Source organism: Nelumbo lutea, chromosome 6 (assembly GCF_056320005.1).
Source record: "Nelumbo lutea isolate HS-2025 chromosome 6, American lotus-T2T, whole genome shotgun sequence".
Lineage (NCBI taxonomy): Eukaryota > Viridiplantae > Streptophyta > Magnoliopsida > Proteales > Nelumbonaceae > Nelumbo > Nelumbo lutea.
This window is the reverse complement of record NC_142689.1, coordinates 22,709,879-22,731,319: the sequence shown is the minus strand read 5'-3', so window position 1 is coordinate 22,731,319 and position 21,441 is coordinate 22,709,879. Positions and strand designations below refer to the sequence as shown.

At 40.3% G+C, this 21,441-nt stretch overlaps 1 protein-coding gene across 1 annotated transcript; it reads right to left on the bottom strand.

Moving 5' to 3' along the window:
• Positions 1-16,843, bottom strand: LOC148847913 (uncharacterized). Its single transcript, XM_088952486.1, has 7 exons — positions 16,346-16,843; positions 16,216-16,247; positions 9,329-9,426; positions 9,116-9,198; positions 2,882-2,959; positions 2,703-2,804; positions 1-479 (listed from the first exon to the last, which is right to left on the bottom strand). The coding sequence occupies exons 1-7, from the start codon at positions 16,427-16,429 to the stop codon at positions 183-185; spliced, it is 774 nt and encodes a 257-aa protein (XP_088808612.1). The 5' UTR covers positions 16,430-16,843; the 3' UTR covers positions 1-182.
• Positions 16,844-21,441: the final 4,598 nt, after the last annotated feature.

The window sequence follows — 21,441 nt, the reverse complement described above, 5'->3', positions numbered from 1 at the left end:
TGAAGTGGCAAATAAACATTTATTACTACAGGTTAAAAGGGAACTACATAGAATGGAACGGATTGAGAGGTTACAAAATTTTGGAGAAAAAGAATAGTTGGTCAATACAATACCTACAAGGATGATAAAAGTTGGCTTCCTCATCACACAACCTTACAAAACAGTTTCAAATGGCCTTTTGCTCAAGTCCTGCCATCCACATCAAACCCAGCACCAGTCCAGCCAGGCCCAGATGATCCTCTCCCCTTGGGATAAGCCCCAATTCCCCTCCCTCTTCCTAGATTCATACTTCTTTTCTTTCCTTTTCTTTCTTCCTCAACAGATGGCTGTTGATTCTGACCCTTTTCAGGTACTACATTACCATCATTTCTTTGACTGGGTACATTTTCAGTTATTTGACCAACTGATTCCTTTAAAGGACTGGAGGAAACGTCTGGAATAGCTGTGATGCTTTGTGGAGGTTTTACTAATTTTCCATCCTATACATACAACAAAAGATAAACTGAAAGTTTTAGCATCTACATATTCCACAATCACATGCACACACGCATGCATATGCATGCAAGCATAATATGCATGTTCAAACACAAATGCACAAACAAATAAACAGGAATCCCATGGCACCAATACAAGAATGGGAGGTCTCCTCCATGCCTGTTTAGAGCATCAGCACAAGGACAAAGGATAGGAATCAATCATTTGGTGGTTAGAACTAATGGAAATCAAGGAAAAATTTTATCCGACAGGAATAAGTAAACCATGAATACCTAGGGATTGACTGGAAATCAAGAAAATTTCTCTTTAGTTTGCTAAGGTAGGAAAATACAAATTGAACAAATTATGGTGACGATCTCTTAGATGAGATCGACTGAATGATGGTATGCACTGCTGGTTAACAAGTGCACAAAGGCAGGGTAAAATTTCCCTATTCAGTCTTACCACTCTTCCTCAAGCATTCCATGTATAAAGTGCACACTTAAAAACATTCTTCAGATAACCCTAATATTTCCATATTTCTTGAAAAGGCACATATTTCAAGGCATCTAGGCGATTCTGGGCGACACTGGGGTGCCTAGTTGCCTAGGCAATAAAAATATTATAATATAAAAAACTAGCTTTTGGTTAGTTCCCTAGTTTTACATACCATTCAGCATGTATATTATGTGAAAAAATAGCAATTCTCTTTATTAAGAACATTAAATTTCCTCTGAAAATGTGGCAAATAATACTGCTATAATAAGTTTTAATAGAGTAATTTCATATCAATTAGCAGCTAAAAAGGTTATTAACTTTATATGATAAATATTCAAGATGGAAATTAAAATAGAAAAAACAAGGATGGAATTTCTATTTTATTTAATTAGAGAGAGAGAATAGAAAAAAAATCCTCTTTATAATTCTATTCTTTCTTTCCTCTTTCTTTTTTTCTTTCTTTCTTTCTTTTTCTCTCCTCAAAACTCTTAGATCTTTTAAATTTCAATAGTAAAACATTAAAACATAGTAAATTTCTCTTTAGTTTGCTAAGGTAGGAAAATACAAATTGAACAAATTATGGTGACGATCTCTTAGATGAGATCGACTGAATGATGGTATGTACTGCTGGTTAACAAGTGCACAAAGGCAGGGTAAAATTTCCCTATTCAGTCTTACCACTCTTCCTCAAGCATTCCATGTATAAAGTGCACACTTAAAAACATTCTTCAGATAACCCTAATATTTCCATATTTCTTGAAAAGGCACATATTTCAAGGCATCTAGGCGATTCTGGGCGACACTGGGGTGCCTAGTTGCCTAGGCAATAAAAATATTATAATATAAAAAACTAGCTTTTGGTTAGTTCCCTAGTTTTACATACCATTCAGCATGTATATTATGTGAAAAAATAGCAATTCTCTTTATTAAGAACATTAAATTTCCTCTGAAAATGTGGCAAATAATACTGCTATAATAAGTTTTAATAGAGTAATTTCATATCAATTAGCAGCTAAAAAGGTTATTAACTTTATATGATAAATATTCAAGATGGAAAGTAAAATAGAAAAAACGAGGATGGAATTTCTATTTTATTTAATTAGAGAGAGAGAATAGAAAAAAAATCCTCTTTATAATTCTATTCTTTCTTTCCTCTTTCTTTTTTTCTTTCTTTCTTTCTTTTTCTCTCCTCAAAACTCTTAGATCTTTTAAATTTCAATAGTAAAACATTAAAACATAGTAAATATATATAGCATATAATAAAATGTATCAACACATACATTAATGTGATACAGCAATATAAGTGATATTGTAAAAGGTGCCCGCCTTGTCATTTTTGTTGCCTAGGCGGGTACTTATCCGCCTAGGTGGGCGCCTAGTCGCCTAGAAGGGTGCCTAGTTGCTAAAAGTCAAGGCTTTCGGGCAAGGTACCCAGCCAATGGCACCTAGTCGCCTAGGCAACACCTTGACAACTACGCACACCAGGTGCAAGCCTTTTCAAAATGCTGCACCTGGGGCAAATGTGCCTCACCTATGCCTTTTAAATCAGTGGTCCCAATTATATGGAGTCAGCTTCAAGCAATTAATGATATATTCCTGAAATATTGTTTCTAAACCCAATGTATTTAGCAATGTTGGACTTCTGAACTTCGCCCATCTCTATAGAAATGTGACAGATGCCACTACATTACATACAGACAATACTGCAGTGTAGTGGAGGTAGAACTTACATGATTCAGGCTAGAGGTAGATGCCCTGCTTGGATTTAGAGCTTCAAGTCGCTTTTTCAATTCCTCCAGTCTATAAAATTGAGTGGCACTACTTTCTTGGACCTATTCAATGCAACATCAACAGGACTTATTGCACACCCTTCATTAAAAAGTGGATGTATGAATAAATGTAATTATACCAGCTGGTTTAGATCATCACAGAGCTTTTGCTTTAGTGCTTCCTCATCCTTTACTGCTTTTGATGCTTCTTCCCACACCTGACATGCAATAATAAGCAACCAAAATTTTCCATTAGCTGTAAAGGAAAGATGCCCATGGAAAAATGCATCTATAAATCATCATTAAAAAATTATTTAGAGAGACCCAAACTAATTAAGATTTTAATAATCAGTAATATTTTTTTTAATTCTTTTGAATAGTAACTTGAAATATTATTAAAATAATGAAAGAATGAAATAGTAACTTGAAATATTATTAAAAGAATGAAATATTTTTTTTGAAATAATAACTTGAAATGTTACTACCACCCCACTGGTTTGGGCTGGTATTTGCCACCTAAACCCAACTTTGTTATATAATCTTACAATATTAACATCATTACATTGTCCCCATAACAGCTGTCCTATTTACAAATTACAATCTATAACCTTTCCCCTTTGCAAGTCTTGTATTTCTTTCACGATGTTGTGATGATGCCAAGAGACCCATCTTCTGTTCCTAAGCCACCCATAACTACTTTTAGATTAATGAAAAATACATCAGCATTTTCAAAAGGATGTAGAAGAAGACAAGGTGCCCTAGGATAGTAGGAAAACAAGAATATGTAAAAACATAAGATCAATGCTTCACAATCTCCTAACTCCCTATTCCCTCTTCCTTCAGATGGAATAGAAATATATTCCTGCACCTTCTAATAAGCCAAAGTAGGAATCCTCAAATTCACCCTAAGAAAAGCCCTAAATAGATCTTGCAGACGGAGAGTAATGTACAACTAGAAGTCTATAATGGTTATTCTTTGATGCAAAGTGAGTTTCGTTCAAGGAAGAAGACAAATCCAGTTCTACGATCTCATGACTCAGGCCTTACCAAGTATAGCAGCTAGAATCTTGTCACTATCTTAGACATAGGTTTATAGTTCTTTTATTTATTTATTTTGTAGAAGTAGTAACCAGTGTTCAGGGAACCAGGCCAGACTGGTCAGTCTGACCAGACAGAAAAACCCTGAGCCAGTCCACTGGCCAGTTCAGTCATGCCCTAAAAACTGGGGGTGATAAAAACTGGCAACTGGTGAACCAATCCTGTTTCAGAAAACCAGCAGGTTTTTATTCTTTTTATTGTTTGGTATCTTTTCGTGGTAGTAACTGAACAAAGTTAACCCCCCTCCCAGATCAAAAAAGAAAAGAATTGATAGTGCATCACATCTTGATGGAAGAAAACAACTTTTATCAAACTTAGAGAGATAAATTATGAATATGCTGCTTCTGTCGAGTCCAGTAACCAGGTCTTTCAAAAAGAGAATTCAGATAAAAAGAAGCCTGCCGTCTAGTATCAATTTCTTCGGATACCAGATTTCCTGTTTTATATTGAAATCAAACAAAAAAAAAAAACAAATTCAAAAGCAAGAATATAGTTCCTTATTACCAGATCAAGGGTCATACTTGGACAAGTAACTTTTTCTTCTTTTTCTTTCTTTGGTAGGAGTATTGGGATAAGCAACAAAAACACTTCACATAAACAATTCCAAAATAGTTGTGGACTGGCTAAAGAAGGGGGAAGGAGTATCTTGGCACCTAAGGAATGTTCTCAGGTGGTTCAAATGACTCTCTTGGGACATGTTTATTAAAATTGGGTTAGAAGATCTGCCAACAGCCTGGAAGATGGTCTAGCTAAGCAAGGGATACAGAGACGGACTATGTTTTGGGCTCAGCTGTAACATTTTGGGGGGTTTAGACACCTAGTGTGTACTTGTACTTCCACAATTTCTTGTTGTACTGCTATCTCTTAATCTTAATAAAATATTTTTCTGAGTTACTGATAAAAAAAATATGAGTACCCTGTTTCTGAAAACCAACACTTTCTGATATGTAGTCAAATTTAGACCAACTCAAACAAAATAAGAACTTGTACTAGTTGTACAATAATTTGAAAGAAAAAATATAAACATTTTTGTATTATTCTCAAAGCTGAGGATGAGCCTTTGCGCAGTGGCTGGGTTGCTCCATTGTGACCTGGGTGACAAAGGTTCAAATCTTGGAAACAGCCTCTGTGTATCTGCACAATTGTTTGGTCTTCACTGGGCTGCCCCTTTATTATTCTCAAAGATCCACAGCCAATTGACTACATTTAGTACATACTTAGTACTGAAATAAGGGCCATTGCTTTATGCGATGGTAAAATCTCAGGCTAACAAGTATGAGAACATGGGTACAAGACTAAAAGAGGCCACTCTGTGCAAGAAAATTCTGAGGTTAGGTCCTTATACAGTATACAGTCCACCCCTTCCAAGAACCCCATATGGCCAGGACAACAGTTGGGCAATGGCTCAGTACTGAAGTAAGAGCATATCTATCTCCAGTGCCTTTTTCAATGTCTTACATTCCATCTCATGCAGTATATTGAAAAAAGATTGCCTTGTATAGAGTTCATAATCTATGACAAAGGTGCCATATCGAGATACTTCAATTTTTAGTATAAATACCATATCCAACACCTTATCCACTCTTGTTACTGTCATATCTGTTTAGCATAGCTCATAACCACGTTTGAAAACATAAGTTTACCTGGGATCAGCAGAATTTTTACCTATGATTGATTTTCAGTTTAATAGATTTTTTTACACAGTAGGTTGGTTAAAGAAATTGTACATGTTAACTACATGCCAATTCAACTTCACATTTTCTTTTATATACTTCATAAATTGGCTCTTTATATTATGAATCAAATGTTATATACTACATCCACTATTATCTTTTAAATTTTATTCATATATATATTTTCATGTTTCTCATCTTTTTTTGATCAATAACAGAATTTCAATAGAATTATAAAATGATAATTACAAGATTAGGAGAGGTAATCTTTCTTAACTCTACACAAAAGAAATTTGCTATTACAATTGAGCCCAAAACAATTAATTCCTTCCATCCCTTGTTTTGCTAATTCTCAGCAAACCCATTTGTAAGTTCTTTTAACCAAACTGAATTTCACATCCATATTTTGTGTCAGCCACTTGAATCTCTTTTCATTATTAAAAACCTAGAATCCCTTTTCTTCCTTTTGCAACCACTCCACTACCAGCTTTGAATCATCTTCTATTATCAGCTTTCTAACACTCATGTCCTTTGCCTTTGTAGTGCCTCCATGACAGCCATAACCTCAGCCCTTAAGGAATCACCTACTCCAATTGGGCCTGAAAATATTCCAATAATTCTGCCTTTACTATCTCTAAACACCCCTCCAATACTAGAGGAACCCGGATTACCTGCACTACTCCCATTGAAGTTCAGCTTGATGTAGTCAATCATTGGTGGAGACCAAGTAGGGCTTGTCTTGGACTTATGACAATCAGAACTAGTCACTTCCTTCCAGTTTTTCATGATATCACTTGTTGAGAAATCTGCAAACATCTCCATAGACTTCACCCAATGAACCACTCCCACCATGATGATTTCTATGACAGCCTCTCCAGTTCTTTCCTTGCCTTTCATGTTTCTCTTATTAAAGCTATCATGAATGAACAGGAGTGGTGCTAGTAAGTGCTAATCCCACTTAGGTGAGCTAAGCCACATGATAATGATGATACTTGCTGATCCCACTTTGGAAAACTTACAGAAAAAGAGACCCTCGCTTTGTCTTCCCCCAAATTGGTGTTCCTTGTGTAAGGCCGAAAATGAGGGCTGTTTCCATTTGCTGATCTCCTGTTCCTTTGCTACAGCTATATGGAGGTGGAGCCTTTGTTTATTTGGAGGTAGGTGGTCTATGCCTTCTGATTTAAGCTTGTTATTCAACCCATCTGTCTTTGTTTGGCACACTAGAAGAGGTAAGGTCATGTGGAAATGTGTCAGGGCAGCCACTCTGTGGACTCTTTGGGAGGAAAGGAATGCAAGAATTTTCTTAGAGAAGGAAAGAGGGTTAGATGAAATGAAGGAATGTATCCTAACAAGAGCAATCCATTGGCTGAAAACTGTGGAAATCTTTGATGGCTTCTCCTTTGATGACTTGTGGAGGAATTGGCTAATAATAGCTAACACTTCAACAAAGAATGATAGAATTCTGTCAGAATGGATTCCGCCTTTGGAAGGTGTCATCAAGCTGAACTTTGATGGAAGCAGCCAAGGCAACCCCGGGCCTTCAGGTAACAGCAACATAATTTCCCTATTCACAGGACTGGTGGGAGTGGGGGATTCCACAAGGGCAGAAATCCTTGCCGCAGTACAAGGAATTCAGATCGCCAACCAGCTTGGGGTGGAGCATCTCCTAGTTGAAGGGGACTCTCAGGTGGTAACAAGTGGCTCCTAAACTTGGATACCACCATTTGGGGCTACAAAGATCTCATCAAAAAAGTAAAGTGGTTAACCAGCAATATGAGAGTTGAGCTAAAATGGGTTAGTAGGTCTACTAATTCTTTGGCTGATGCTTTAGCCAAACATGGGGTTTCTAGGGAAGATCTTTTTTGTGCTCCTTCTATGTAAGTTGTTATTAATTTGGAAATCTGTACTTAACTAGCCCGGAGAGGTTGCAAATCGTGCCTTTCCTTGGAGACTTTGTACTATTGCCTATTGCTGATTAATAAAATTATTTCAATTATCAAAAAAAAATGATGATATTTGATTAATTTATCCTAAACCAGTGAGTCATTTTGGCTAAAGGCAGCATTTAATAAGGTTATCCATTGGAAAGTTACCAAATGCTGCCTAAATTGCCTAGTTACTTAACAAATTGTCAGACTAGATTGTGGACATGACTGAAGAAAAAAAGAAGAAATATCACTATAAACCTTAGTTATTAAGTAGATGGAAACAATAAAAAACAAAAAGCTTCTTAAGAAATGGTACAGTGGATGAAAGAAATCTTCCCTTCGTCAAACAGAAGTGAATTTGTTGCCCTAATATGTCAGTGGTTTTGGCTTCAGAAGGATGAGTTTTTTTAACAAAGCTCCTCTAGGGAAGTGGCTTTGGGGATTCCCAAGGGAAAATGCATCTTCATGGAGGAGGGTAATTACTGCCAAATATGGAAAAATGAGTTCAGTTGGGCTTTGACAACTTTTTTTTTATCCTCTGGTGTTAATTTCTTGAGAAGTATCTGAAAGACTGATGAATACAATGCTCTTATAGGCTTCATAGTGATAGATGGTTCAAAAGTTAGATTTGGGAGGATACCTAGAGAAGAGTAGGTGTTTGGATTTCTCCTTGTCCTCACCTTTCCAAGGACTCATCTCCATTTGATAGAGTGATGGATTTTCTTGTCTGTCTGAGGCAGAATTGTTTGGTCTTCACTATTTAGAAGACTTCTCCTCACTCCTGAGTAGAGAGATGAAGTACATATTCTTGCTTCAGAAGCCGGAAGGTGTTGTCAGTCTAGCCCAATCAGAGAGATAAGAGCATTTGAAAGAAATCAAAGGTCTTTTGGTGCAACTTTTCATGGCTAAGGGACTTCATAGTTTGTAATGACGATTGCATTTGGAGTTATTGGATTCCTCCAACAGTTAAAGTCTTCATGTGGCTGGTTTTCCTTGACAAGATCCCTGGAATCAACTGTCAAAGTAACTGAGGCATTCCAATCCTTAATAGGTATGGTTTTTTGCAGATAGAGAAATCATTGGATCACTTATTCCTTCAGTGCATCCTTATTTCTACTTATGGGAAATCTTCTCTGTTTCTTTTGGCATGGATTGGCTGTATCCTTTCAATATACGTTCCATTCTTCTCTATTGACCTGGTTATCCTATTGGCTTCCTAAGGGACAGTGTTATGGGTCATGGCTCCCTTTGTTGTCTGTTTTTTTTAAACATTTTTTTTCCTGGGGAGAAGAGGAAACATAGAATTTAGAAAATATGGAAAGGCCCTTCTCTTGAATGTGTATGGATGATTATAGTATATTGATGGGATTAGCTTTGATGCTGAAGGAATTAAAGAAAACATTTAAAAAATGATTTTTTTTTAATTGTCTGGCAGTTTTGGGTGTAGATGGTGATAAAATGGAAATTCTTTTGGATTGCTTGTTTGGATCCTATTTGTTACATATTTTCTCATGTATTAATAAAGATTTGTGGATTACTCATAAAAAATCAAATTTATGATAATCAAGAGAAAGTTTTCCAGATAGAATTTATTATCTTTAAAGAACTTCCTTTAGGGGAAAATAATTATCTCTAGCAAGCATGGTTCAACTTGACCAAAGCAAGTGTTACAGACCTTGCGTGCTTGTTCTTCCTTCAAATTAGCAACACGTATTCTCTCAGTTGACATCTCTATTTTCTTTCGCAAGTGCTCAAGCGCTTAATTCCATGTAATACAAAAACAGAAACTAGTAAGTTTAGTTGTACATATAGAAGTAGACAAATGAAGGATAAAACAGAAATAGAACTAATATCATTTTTAAATTGTATAGAACTATTATTCCACTACCTGCTTTCTTAGGTCCAGCTGTGAGTTTCAACTCCAGTGAGAGATTTGCCAGCTCTCGTTCAACATCACGGATTTTAGAATAATTTTCTTCAATATACCTAACCAATTCATGAAAATATTAGTGGTAAATAAAAGGACAAACTTGCTGATAGTGGTAAGGACTGAAAAATGCATGGAGAAGCTAACCCCTGATACTCACCCCTTTGATTCTAAATTTTTGCTTTTATATCACATTCTTCCACCCTGGGAGGCAAGTTCCCAATACAGGCCATTACCTAATGTTGGTCCCAGCTAACTGGGTCTTGGGACTTGGGAGGGGTAGACTATGTTGTGCGGCCTAACAATGTGGGCCTTGGCCCATTTATGTTATGATTTCCTATTTCTTGTTGGGCTATACTTCTGTTATTAAGTGTTAATGGGCCTGGGATTCCTTATTTTGAGTTACTCCATCTCTTTCTAATGGGGGGTAAAGTTGTAATCTTATATTTTTAATGTTGCCCTAATATAAGCCACCCAATTCCAAATTTCAAAATACAAACATGGTATCAGAGAATTAAGCCGATCTCATTCTGCTTGCCTATCTTCTTCACCCCATCTTTCGTCTTAAGTTTTCTCTTTTTTTGTTGGATTAACAAGGAGTTCTACTGCTGATCGTGGTTGGCTGAAGTTTTTTGGGTTTTGTCCTTGGAAAAACTCCAAGGAGACCCAGGTTAGTTGCTGGTATGCCCAGGTAGGGCAAGAAACTGTGAAGTAGTCGTATGGACTACCAGAAAGACCTATTTAACAGGTTTAGCAACAGGACTTCCAGTAGTAACAGTCCAGGAGAATAGTTTACAGTCCAGCCAAGCTTGTTTGCGAAGCTTGAGTAAAGGGAAGTAATATTAGACCTGTTCTACTTGCTGCTTTTTTGGTTCTGTTGAGGTAGTAGTCGACTACTAGGAAATCTCTCCGTGTAGTAGTCAACTACTAGAAACAGAATACTGATAGTAGTCGACTGCTATGAAATCTCTACATGAAATAGTTGACTACTTGCTACACGGTATTGCTTTGATTGAGTTCATAATGTCTTCTAGGACTAGTGAGGTATCCTCTGGAGGTTCTAGGACTGTTGACAATGTTATTCACCTTGGAAACCCTATGGTTCAGATTACTAATGTGAAGCTAGATGAATACAACTATAGGGAATGGACCATTTCAGCAAGATGGTCCATAGGGAGTCATGGACTACAAGGCTACATCGATGGGAAGATTAAGGAACCCAAGGAAGATGAACCAAGTTATAGGACTTGGTGTAGGGAAAATGCAACTATGATGTCATGGTTGATGACTTCTATGACTCCCAAAATTGTGAGGATTGTTCAGTATTATACAACAGCCCACAAGATTGGGGATAAATTGTACAACACTTATGGTGGAAAGAAAAATATAGCAAGGATTTATAGGCTGAATCAAGACATCTTTAGTTTGACTCAAGGGGACATGACTGTAGCAACTTATTTTGCTACATTAGAAGGCTTATGGGAAGAACTTGATCATCATTTAGTCCTTGAGTGGAACAGAACCAATGACAAATAAAGGCATGACAAGCAAATTAAAGAAGGAAAAATATTCAAGTTTTTAGCTGGTTTGGACCATTCATATGAATGCATTAGAGCTCAAATTTTGGGGAGAGATGAACTTCCAGGTCTGCATCATGTGTTTTACCTGATAAGGAATGAGGAGATGAGACGGAAAGAAATGGGAATTGGTGTTCCATTTCAACCTAGTGAGCAGTCAGCTCTTGTTTCCAACAGTTCTAAGGGTGGAAAAGGGACTGATAAGAAGAACTTGAAGTGTTCACATTGTGGGGGAGAGAAGCATACTAAGGATACTTGCTGGATTCTCCATCCACACCTTAAACCAGCATCCTTGAGGAAGGACAAGAAGCCAAACAGATATTACTGTCTCTAGCAGCCAACTACAATTGGGAATTGCACTAGTTGGATGTCGAGAATGCCTTTTTGAATGGGGATCTTCAAGAGGAGATTTATATGGATCCTCCAGCAGGTTATAACATGAATGGAAAAGTATGCAGATTGAGGAGAGCCCCATATGGCAATCACCTAGGGCTTGGTTTGAAAGATTATGCAAGGCAATGAAGACTGTGGGATACTATAATGATCCAGAAGAGATCAGAAAACTTGAGAACTTTTTGGCCTCTGAGTTTGAGATAAAGGACTTGGGACCTCTAAAGTACTTCTTGGAAATAGAGGTGCCAAGTCTAAGGAAGGAATTTATATTTGTCAAAGGAAGTATGCCTTGGACCTCCTGAAGGAGACAAGAAAATTAGGTAGCAGGCCTAGTGAGACTCCTATTGAACAAAACCATAGATTGTAGGAAAAGGATGAGGGCCTTTACCTAGACAAGGAAAGATATCAACAACTTGTGGGTAAACTTTTTTTTTTGATGAATGACTTATGGGTAAACTTCTCTATCTATCATTCACTAGACCCAATATTGCTTATGTTGTCTATGTTGTTAGTCAATTTATGCATGCTTCCCGAGTTGTACAAATGAAGGCAGTGGAGAGAATATTAAGGTACTTGAAGACGTCCTGGAAAATGGTTGTTATTTAAGAAGCATGAAAAACTTAATGTTGAAACCTATACTGATGCTGATTGGGCTGGATCAGCTAGAGACAGGAGGTCTACAACTAGATGTTGCACATTTGTAGGTGGAAATCTTGTAACCTGGACTGGAGAAGCAAGAAACAAACCATGGTGGCTCAGTCAAGTGTTGAAGATGAACACCGGGCAATGGCACAAATTGTGGCTGAACTTCTTTGTTCAGCATGATAGGACCAAACACATTGAAATTGATAGACACTTTGTGAAGAAAAGGATTGTGCCTAGAGAGTTATGTACTCCTTGCATGCCATCTACAAGACAGGTTGCTGATGCATTCACTAAGGGATTTGCTAAAACCAGATTTGGAGACTTGGTATGCAAGCTGGGCATGATGGACATCTATGCTCAACTTGAGGGGGAGTGTTGTGAGACCTAACAGTGTGGGCCTCGACCCATTTATGTTATGCCTTCCTGTTTCTTGTTGGGCTATACTTCTGTTATTAAGTGTTAATGGGCCTAGGATTCCTTATTTTGAGTTACCCCATCTCTTACTAATGGGGGCAAAGTTGTAATCTTATATTTTTAATGTTGCCCTAATATAAATATCAGTTTGAAGGGCTGGGTAAGATAAGCCACCCTATTCAGAATACAAACAGACTGGATACTGTCCTAACCTTTGGAAATTTTTTGCACAAAGTGGCCGCTCTCAGATTCAAACCCATGTTCTCATGCTTGCTAGCCCAAGATTTCTCTATTCACTCCTTGTCTTGCCAAAGTATCAACGATATTGTTGGTTGATCTCTGAATCCAGTTGAACTTGAAAGTTGTCCTGAATTCCCTAGACAACTGTTTTACCCCTTGCATAAAATGATTGAATTTCAAAGAGCATGTTCTATTCAATGGATGATAAGAGGTATACTTCTTGGAATTGCAACTTTATTGTTAGGAATTCAATGCCTTAAAGAAGTAAGAAGCATTCAATTGTTGCTCAACCCAGTCACATGGTGTACTCTTTTGGCTGAAGACCTTACAAGAACTTGAGCTGATTGTAGATGGTAAGATGAATCTATACTTTGACATTAAGGCAAGAAGCCCAGAATAATAGACAATAATCTATCTGAATCAACATGATAAAACCAAGCACATAGAATTTGATAGACACTGTATTCATGATAAGCCAATAAGGCTGCTACAAAGGGATATACCTTCCCTTTGTTAAGACTGATGATTCTTAGATGGTATTTTGACCAAAGGTGTAATCAAGAAAACATTATGTTTAGATTCTTAGCAAGTTCAGTATGTTACATATCTCATTAGTAAGGGTTGATATATATATATATATATATATATATATATATCACACATAGGATTAATCATAACAAGGCAATATGCATGAATAAAAGTTCATGGGCTCATGTCTCGCTATAAGCATTTTGAAAAATAAATGTGGTGATAAAGACGGAACTTACTTCTAATTATGAAGAAAGACGGATAGCACATAAATGGGCAAAACTGTAGTTGGATGTGTTAAAAGAAGGTTGATGATCATTGTATTCCGGGACCTTTCTATATTGTTATACTCTGGGAAGTACTTGTAATCTGTTTTTAAACTAATAAAAATTCTCTTCTGCTGATCAAAAAAAAGATGGGTAGCACATAAAATACTTGAGTCATTCCTCTTCACAATATGCTGGGGTATTTGGAAGGAAAGAAATGAGTGCAGTTTTTTTTAAGATAATACAGGTCAAGAAGAAGGATTGTAGTTCATATCCATTCATTAGTTGTGGAATGGGTACTAATTCATCATGAATTTAAAGTAATGAAAAGAGGAGATTTAGAGTCAAGTCTATCATCATCTTTGAGTTAGAATATTGGGGGATATTGACTTTGAAAAAGAGGTTCTTTGTTTAGTGTAATGTGGTTTTGTTTTCACATTTGTTATGGAGAAATCTGGTCAAGAATTTCTTGTGCCCTTTTCCATTTTAATGAAATTTCTTCTTATTCAAAAAATAAAATAAAATATTTAGATTATAATTGAAACCTAGCTTCATTAGTGAAAAAGAAAATCTAAATGAAATCAAGCAAAAAGTTCTAATAGAAACTCCAAAGTCTAAATGCAAAACTAATTCAAGAGTCCAAGAGGCTCTCTATAATTCCTGCATAACAATAATTCAAAGGTAAAATAGAGGCCTAAAACTAACTTGAGGCTTATAAAATTAACCTATTTCTCCATAGAATCTAAATATACCTCTCTACATTCACCAAATAACTTTTTGTATTGGGGAGCTTAGTCAAGACCCCCTAAATAATGTCTCTAGCCATAAACTTCGACCTTTAAGGGTCTGTTTGGTTTGTGGAAGTATGCATCTGGAATTGAAATCGGAATGGCCCCCATTCTGGTTCTAGCTGTTTGGTTGATCAGAATAGGATTCCCATTCCCATTCTAGGCGGAATGGGATTCCCCCTATGGGGGAATGGCCATTCTGCCCCGCCTCCTTATTCTTCTTTTTCTTTTGACAAAAAAATAAATAAATAAACCACTTCAATCCAAAACCCTAATCAACCAAGTCCTCAGCATTTTACAGGCATTCCTCTATCCAAGTTAGCCACCAATGATCACTATCTCTGGAGAGGTAAGACCAAGTCCTCAGCATTTTACAGGCATTCCTCTTCTTTCTCTCTTCTTCTCTCTTCTTCCACCCCCTTTCTTTCTCTCCCTCTTCCTCCTCCCCTCTGTCACCCCCACAGCTGCTAATAATGTTGGCAGTCGGTATTAGCAGATCCTTATTCTTCCTCCCCTCTCCTTTCTTCTTTCTTCCCCTCTTCTTTCTCTCCCTCTTCTTCCAAACCAAGGCCCAGCCAAACAAAAATTTGGAATCTAGCCTCTTTCTTCTTCTAACATGGGCAAAATTGGAAATTTTCGCTGATCCCGCTTCCGGCTTCTAGTTGAACCAAACAGCAACAATCAGAATCTGATTCAGATTTCCGACTGAACCAAATAGGTGCCAGGAATAGGTGATTCCAATTCCAGTCCTGTCCACGAACCAAACGGACCCTAAATTATTTTGCAGCCCAAAAGATGTTCCAGGGATAAATGCTGAAATCTGTGTTCAGTATTTTGGTGCCAAGTTTTGATGGAGTGAATATGTATCTACTTAATTGGACATGCATCCAACATAAAGTAAATGCAGCAACAGTCCTAGGGCTTTTGGCTTATGGGTTAAGTACATAATAATTGTCATCAAAGACTACCCCATATTTCAGGTTCAAATCATGGAAATGGCTACTTAGAGCAGGGAGTTGCCAAGATGTCAGCTGTGGAGCGTGGTGATAAATTACAGCCCCAAATGTTAAATGGCTTGGCTTGACACATTCTAACAGTCCTATGGATTTTGCCATATTGGTTAAGTACGAACTCCATCCTTATAAAATGTCAACTAGATTTCATGTCATTCTTTTATTAATCCAAACAGACCTTCCATCAATTATCATGTCTACTGTCAAAAGATTCATCAATCCCATGATGCTATGGTTTCAACAATGATCATATCCATGTCCTTCATATGTGCATTAAAAACTGCAGTGACTCCCAATCTTTTATTTGCTCTCCTATACAAAGGAAGAAATGGAGTTTTATAGTTCTACCCTCGCTTTTTTTCTTTTCTTTTTTTTTTTTTTTGTGGAAATTTCTACCCCGGCTTTTGCTATTCCAAAATTACCGAAGTTGTTTACTGAAGGATTAAAGATACACAATTGTCATGACGAATGCATACAATCTCCAGCGTGGAGGTAGGACCTCGGCATCAGGTAATATTAATGATTCATGCTGCTCCCGTGAGGAACACAAGCATCAAGCATAAAAAATCGAAAGTATAAACCCTGTTCTATGGCCTTATCTTGAACTTATCTCCTGCAGTAATATCCTTCATAATTCAGACCAGTTAAAAAAATATACCAATCTAAAACTGGAAAAAATCCCAAAGACCAAGTCGCTTCTTGTCAACAGGAGATCCTATTAGTAGGACTCTGTTGTTTAGTCCATATGGTTGCCCCGCCCGTAATATCAGAGGAATCGAAATACAGTATGATTCAATTAGGTGGGAAAATGAGATAACCCTACCGAAACAGAGAAAAAAAAACGTCGGATCCAGAAAAAGAAAATGCGAAATCAAGAACAATCAACTCGGAAGTAAACAAGGGACATAGAAGGTACAAGCATGAGCACAAACTTAGTGGAGCCAAAAATGATGAAAGGAAAGACGTAAGGATAAGCATGCATACTTTCTCAATTGAAGTTGCTCCTCCTCGATAATCTGATAATCGTCAAAGTAAAAAAAGACAATTGCCAGGATTAGTCAGCGGGAATGCATTACAGAGATGAAACAAATCGGCACACACAGAGTAGGCAGACCTTCTCGGTATAGGCAATAACAGGGGCTTCTCTGGGGAGACCATCGGGTCCAATTTCAGGAAGGAGAGAAGGATTCGTAGCCATTGAATTTGGAGCAGAAGCTGGAATCGGTAGGTCTTAAAGTCTGATCTGGATCACTCGCTCACTCCATTACATGGTTCGTCGATCAGCATTCACTCAATTCATTCTCTTAATAATGTGATCGCCCTCACTTCTTCAATCTTGGGGTCGGTCGTAGTTCGTTCGTCCTCCGTCTGTCTGTGTATCTCGTGAGTCGTGAATTGGCTGGCAGCCGACTCCACCGTTTCTGTGTGCCAGTGTGCCTTGCTCCCTCTCACTCTCTCAGCACTCCGTCCGTCTGTCTGTCTATCTCGTGAGTCGTGAATTGGCTGGCAGCCGACTCCACCGTTTCTGTGTGCCAGTGTGCCTTGCTCCCTCTCACTCTCTCAGCACTCCGCAGCCGACGCGCTCTGCCTTCTCGACTAAACATCAAAATCCATTACTGTACAAGATTACCCTCTATATTCTCAGGAATACCAAGTTTATCACAACGTGCCACGTTGTCCTGAATTCGGATTCAACATAGCTTAGCTGACGTGGCGTACCGTAATTGTCCCAGTACCCAAGACGCGATGAATTTAACTTGAAGTTAAAACCACAAAACTGAGGAGCGCTAATGAACAACCTTTTGACTTGCCACTTATGACTTTGAGTTATGACTCATAAGCAACTGTCAACGGATCGGGTCTGGGTCAGGTTCATAGAATCAGTTCTGAATCATTACTAATTGGGATGATCCAGAAACATCCCGGTCAATAAAGAGAGGTATCTATGGGATCCAGACCCAATTATATTTAAAATAATACTAGTGGAAGGCCCTGCGTTACAAGGGCTCGCTCATAAACTATCAGGTTCGAGCTTGATTCAAATTACAGATTTGATCTCGAGTTTGAATTTGGCTCGAGTCAAAAACTCAAAAGTGTCAAGTTGAGGTTTCCCTAGTAGGCAAGGTGTCGAGTTAATATTTCCCTTAATTGACAAGGTGTCGAGCTAAGGTCTCCCTCAGTTGTCAAGGTGCTGAGCTGAAATCTCCCTCTGTGACCAAGGTGCCGAGCCGAGATCTCCCTCAATGGTCGAGGTGTCATCTAGCTCGAGCTCGGTTCGAATTAGAGACTTGAGCTTGAGCTCAGAAGTTCGAGCTCAGCTCAAACTTGACTATCTTTGATTGTAGGTCCTCTATCAGTCGAGGTGTCGAGTTGAGGTCTCCCTTAGTTGGAGAGAGAGTGGCATTCTTGTAATTTATAAGGAGAGAGAGAGAGATGGCATTATTGTAATTTGTAAGAAAGAGAAAAAGAGAGTTGGTAGGAGAGAGAGAGAGAGAGTGTGTGGTATTCTTGTAATTTGAAAGAAAAAAAGTAAGAGAGAGAAGGAGAGAGAATTGGTAGGAGATAGTGGTATTCTTGTAATTTGAAAGAAAAAAAAAAAGAAAAGGGAGAGAGTTGGAAGGGAGTGGTATTCTTGTAATTTTTAAGAAAAAGGCAAAAAAATCCTTCTTACTTACACATTTCCGCTTAATATATTTATATAGATTATTTATTTAAATAATAACTTTAAATTTTTAATTTTGATAATATAACATTAATAAAAATGATAATTGATGAAGGAAGATTTGGCCCGACCTCATAGTTATGCGACACGTGGCAAAAGTAATAGCTCGGCACAAAAGCAAGCCTAAGGCGCGAGCACCAAGGGGAGAAACCAGCGGTCCGAACTCCCTACTAGGGGCTCAAACTCACCCTTGGCCCCAAACCAGAAAGTAATCTGAACTGGCCCGCCTTGCAACAGTTCGGGACATACTTCGCCGAACTGGCCCGCCTTGCGACAGTTCGGGATACACCTCGCCGAACTGGCTTGCCTTAACAGTACGGGATACACCTCGCCGAACTGGCCTGCCTTGTAACAGCTCGGGATACCCCTCGCCGAACTGACCGGCCCTATACATACCTCCGAACTCAAGACTTCACCTCGCTCACCACTCCACTACATCACCTTCAGGGCACCAAAACCAAACCAACCGTACTATGCCTGACACTGAGGAAGTCCGTACCTGAGGGCACCGCCCTTGACTGACTTGGGATCTGATGCTTGACGGCCGCACTCTAAACGGCCACCTGCCACCGCCTCCGGGCACTGCCATCTCCCGTTAGAGAGACGGTTAGGCTGTGGTGGTTCTGTCCTAGCAGAAAGGACGACGGGCGAATTGACAGACACAAGGGTAATCATACCCAACCTGACAAGGGCCTCGGAGCGAGTGCGCGAAGTGGTTATAAAAGGCCCCCTGCCCCCAACAAACAAGGTATGTGAACTTTGCGCTATCTGGTCTACACTTTGCCTTTGAGAGATTACTGACTTGAGCTTCGGAGTTGTCATACCGGGTTCCCCCCGGAGGTCTCTCATCTTTCCCGTTTCAGGCTCCTCGACGCTCCAGCTCAGAGGCGAATTCGTTGACAGCTAAGACCGGCCGGATTGCGCTCCATCAATTGGCGCCGTCTATGGGAACGCTTCTAAAAGCCTCCCTCTAAATCTCTTTTACCTACCCTTCTTTCAAAAACTCCAACACCCACTCCAACACCGAAATGGCCTCCTCCAGCAGTGTCGGACGTGGAACCGAAACAGCCACTACCGGAGAACAACTTCATGTTCTAGCGGTGTGCATTGGGCAGTTCACCATCCCCCTTTCAGTGGATGGGATCCCAAGTTTGAATGTGCCACAGACGGTGGCACCTCTGAACACTCCGTCGTTGAACATTCCCCTTCCACTCCCCATCGAAACGAACTTCGCGGAACCAACTACTGTCCCACTAGCAACCCGCCAAAACCAGCTAGATGACCTCATAAAATGCATGCGGGCAATGCAGGTCCAAATGCATCAATTCCAGCAGCACCAACTCCAACAACACCAGGTGTTGCACCACCTCTCCCAACACCATTATCAACAACAGTTCCCTCAGCTACCCTTGAACCAACCATTGCTTCCACCCCGGCACCCCGTTTCAAAGTCGGTCAAGGCCTCCCCTCAAAGTGGACGACCTTACCAAGGAGAGGCTTCCCGACCACAGAACCCCCCTAATAGTCAGGCCTCATCCCCGGGCCGTAAGCAAAGAAAGATCACCCCCGCCTCGCAGCTCGCGGGTGGGTCAGGAACCTCGCCCACAAAGTCACCCCGGCATTCACAGAGAACCGCTTCAGCGCCTTAGCAGCAAGCCAACATTCCGGGCCCGTCGAGCTCGGCAACACGGAGGCCAGCAGGGCCAGCACCAAGCCCACTCAAAGAAGGCGCCGACGAAGTCGCCGAACTGCTACCCGTGTGCTACCCGAGCTCAGAGGCAAGGAAGAAATGAGCTCGGGTGAGGTAAAAAACGTCCCCATTCTCTCAGTTCCTTCCCCCCTTTCAGCAGAACTTTTGGCAGTCCCCTTGCCTAGAGATTTCAAACTCCCTTCTCTGGATAAGTATGACGGGTCCTTTGACCCAATGACCACATCGACGCATTCCAGTCGCAAATGCACCTCGCTAGGGCAAGCGAGTCGTGCATGTGCGTGGCCTTCACCACCACATTCAGAGGGGTGGTCCGCACCTGGTACTGGAACCAAGCTTCCGGGTCAATAAGAAGCTGGCCCCAGTTCGTGCAGATCTTCACTACGCACTTTGTTACCAGCAAAAGGTGTCCTAGAACCGAGGAAAGTATCTTCGGGGTAATCCAAAGAGAGGGAGAACCCATCCGGAGCTACATCAAACGGTTCAATGAAGCATGTTTGTAGATCCCTCGGTTAGACCCCGCGATACAGCTCGTCGTGGCCAAAAGAGGGGTGACGCACAAAGAGTTCAAGTGGCACATGGTGGCCAGCCAGCCAGCAACCGTGGCTGACTTCCTCAAGCTCGCGAACAAGTTTATGAGAACAGAGGAAGAGATCAACCAGAGAAACGAAGGCGGGGTTGAAAAAAAAAAAGAGAAGGCGAGCCCTCCAACCCCAGCAACAGAAGAGGCCAGAATGGAGAGGCGAAGCCAAGCCAGCCATCCCGAGCTCCCTTAGCAGTTCAGACGGATTACACGCCATTGAACACAAGGCGGACCGAGATCCTGATGACGATCAAGGATGCCCCTTATGTAAAGTGGCCACCTCGCCTGAAGAGCAACCCCAACGAGAGGAACAAAAATTTATATTGTAGTTTTCATAAAGATCACTGTCATAGCACCGAGCAATGTAATAATCTCCGCGACGAGATAGAAGGACTCATCCGTCGCAGGTACTTAAGAAATTTTGTACATTATGACAATAGTAATAAAGCAGGTCGGCAAGGGGAACACGGGAAGGATGTCCCCGAGATGAGCAACAGACCGGCCGAAGCCTTGCAGCGACCTCCCCCAGAAGAAAGGCCAGTCCGGGGAACCATCCACATGATAGTGGGCGGTTCGGTGGTGGTAGGATGCACTTCGACGGCGGCAAGGACGTCAGTTCGCGAAGCAGCCCGAGAGGAGCAGAACCCTCCCAAGAGGCCGAAGAAGGAAGAACCAATATTTTTTATAGAAGACGACGCGCGAGGTGTTCACTACCCCCACGACGACGCGCTCGTCATAAAACTAAGGATCAACGACTGCAAAGTCCGGCGCATACTGGTAGACTCAGGCAGTTCGGCGGACATCCTATTCAAATCGGTGTTCGACCAATTGCAGTTGCAGAAAAGCGAATCGAAACCCGCGCACACTCCTCTGGTGGGATTCAGTGGAGAGGAAGTCAGGCCCATGGGGAAGATAACAGTACCTGTGGAAGTCGGCACATGGTCATGCGCGGTAAGACACAACCACGATTTTCTGGTGGTCGCGACCCCCTCCCCATACAACGCCATAATAGGGCGACCAATTACGCATATTCTGCGTGCTGTAGTCTCCACCTATTATCTGGCAATGAAGTTCCCAACGGACTTCAGTGTGGGGGTAGTGCGGGGCGACCAACTTGAGTCCCGCAAATGCTATGTCTTCGCCCTAAAGGGAAAAACCAAGGTAGCCGACGACCTCGAACTGGAGCGGCCTGCGGAG

Coding starts and splice junctions, on each gene's coding strand:
- LOC148847913 (XM_088952486.1), bottom strand. CDS start 16,429: ATGGCTACGAATCCTTCTCTCCTTCCTGAAATTGGACCCGATGGTCTC. Junction 9,427..16,215: donor GAGCAACTTCAATTGAGAAA/GTATGCATGCTT, acceptor TGAATTGGTTAG/GTATATTGAAGAAAATTATT. Junction 2,960..9,115: donor AGGAAGAACAAGCACGCAAG/GTCTGTAACACT, acceptor ATTGCATGTCAG/GTGTGGGAAGAAGCATCAAA.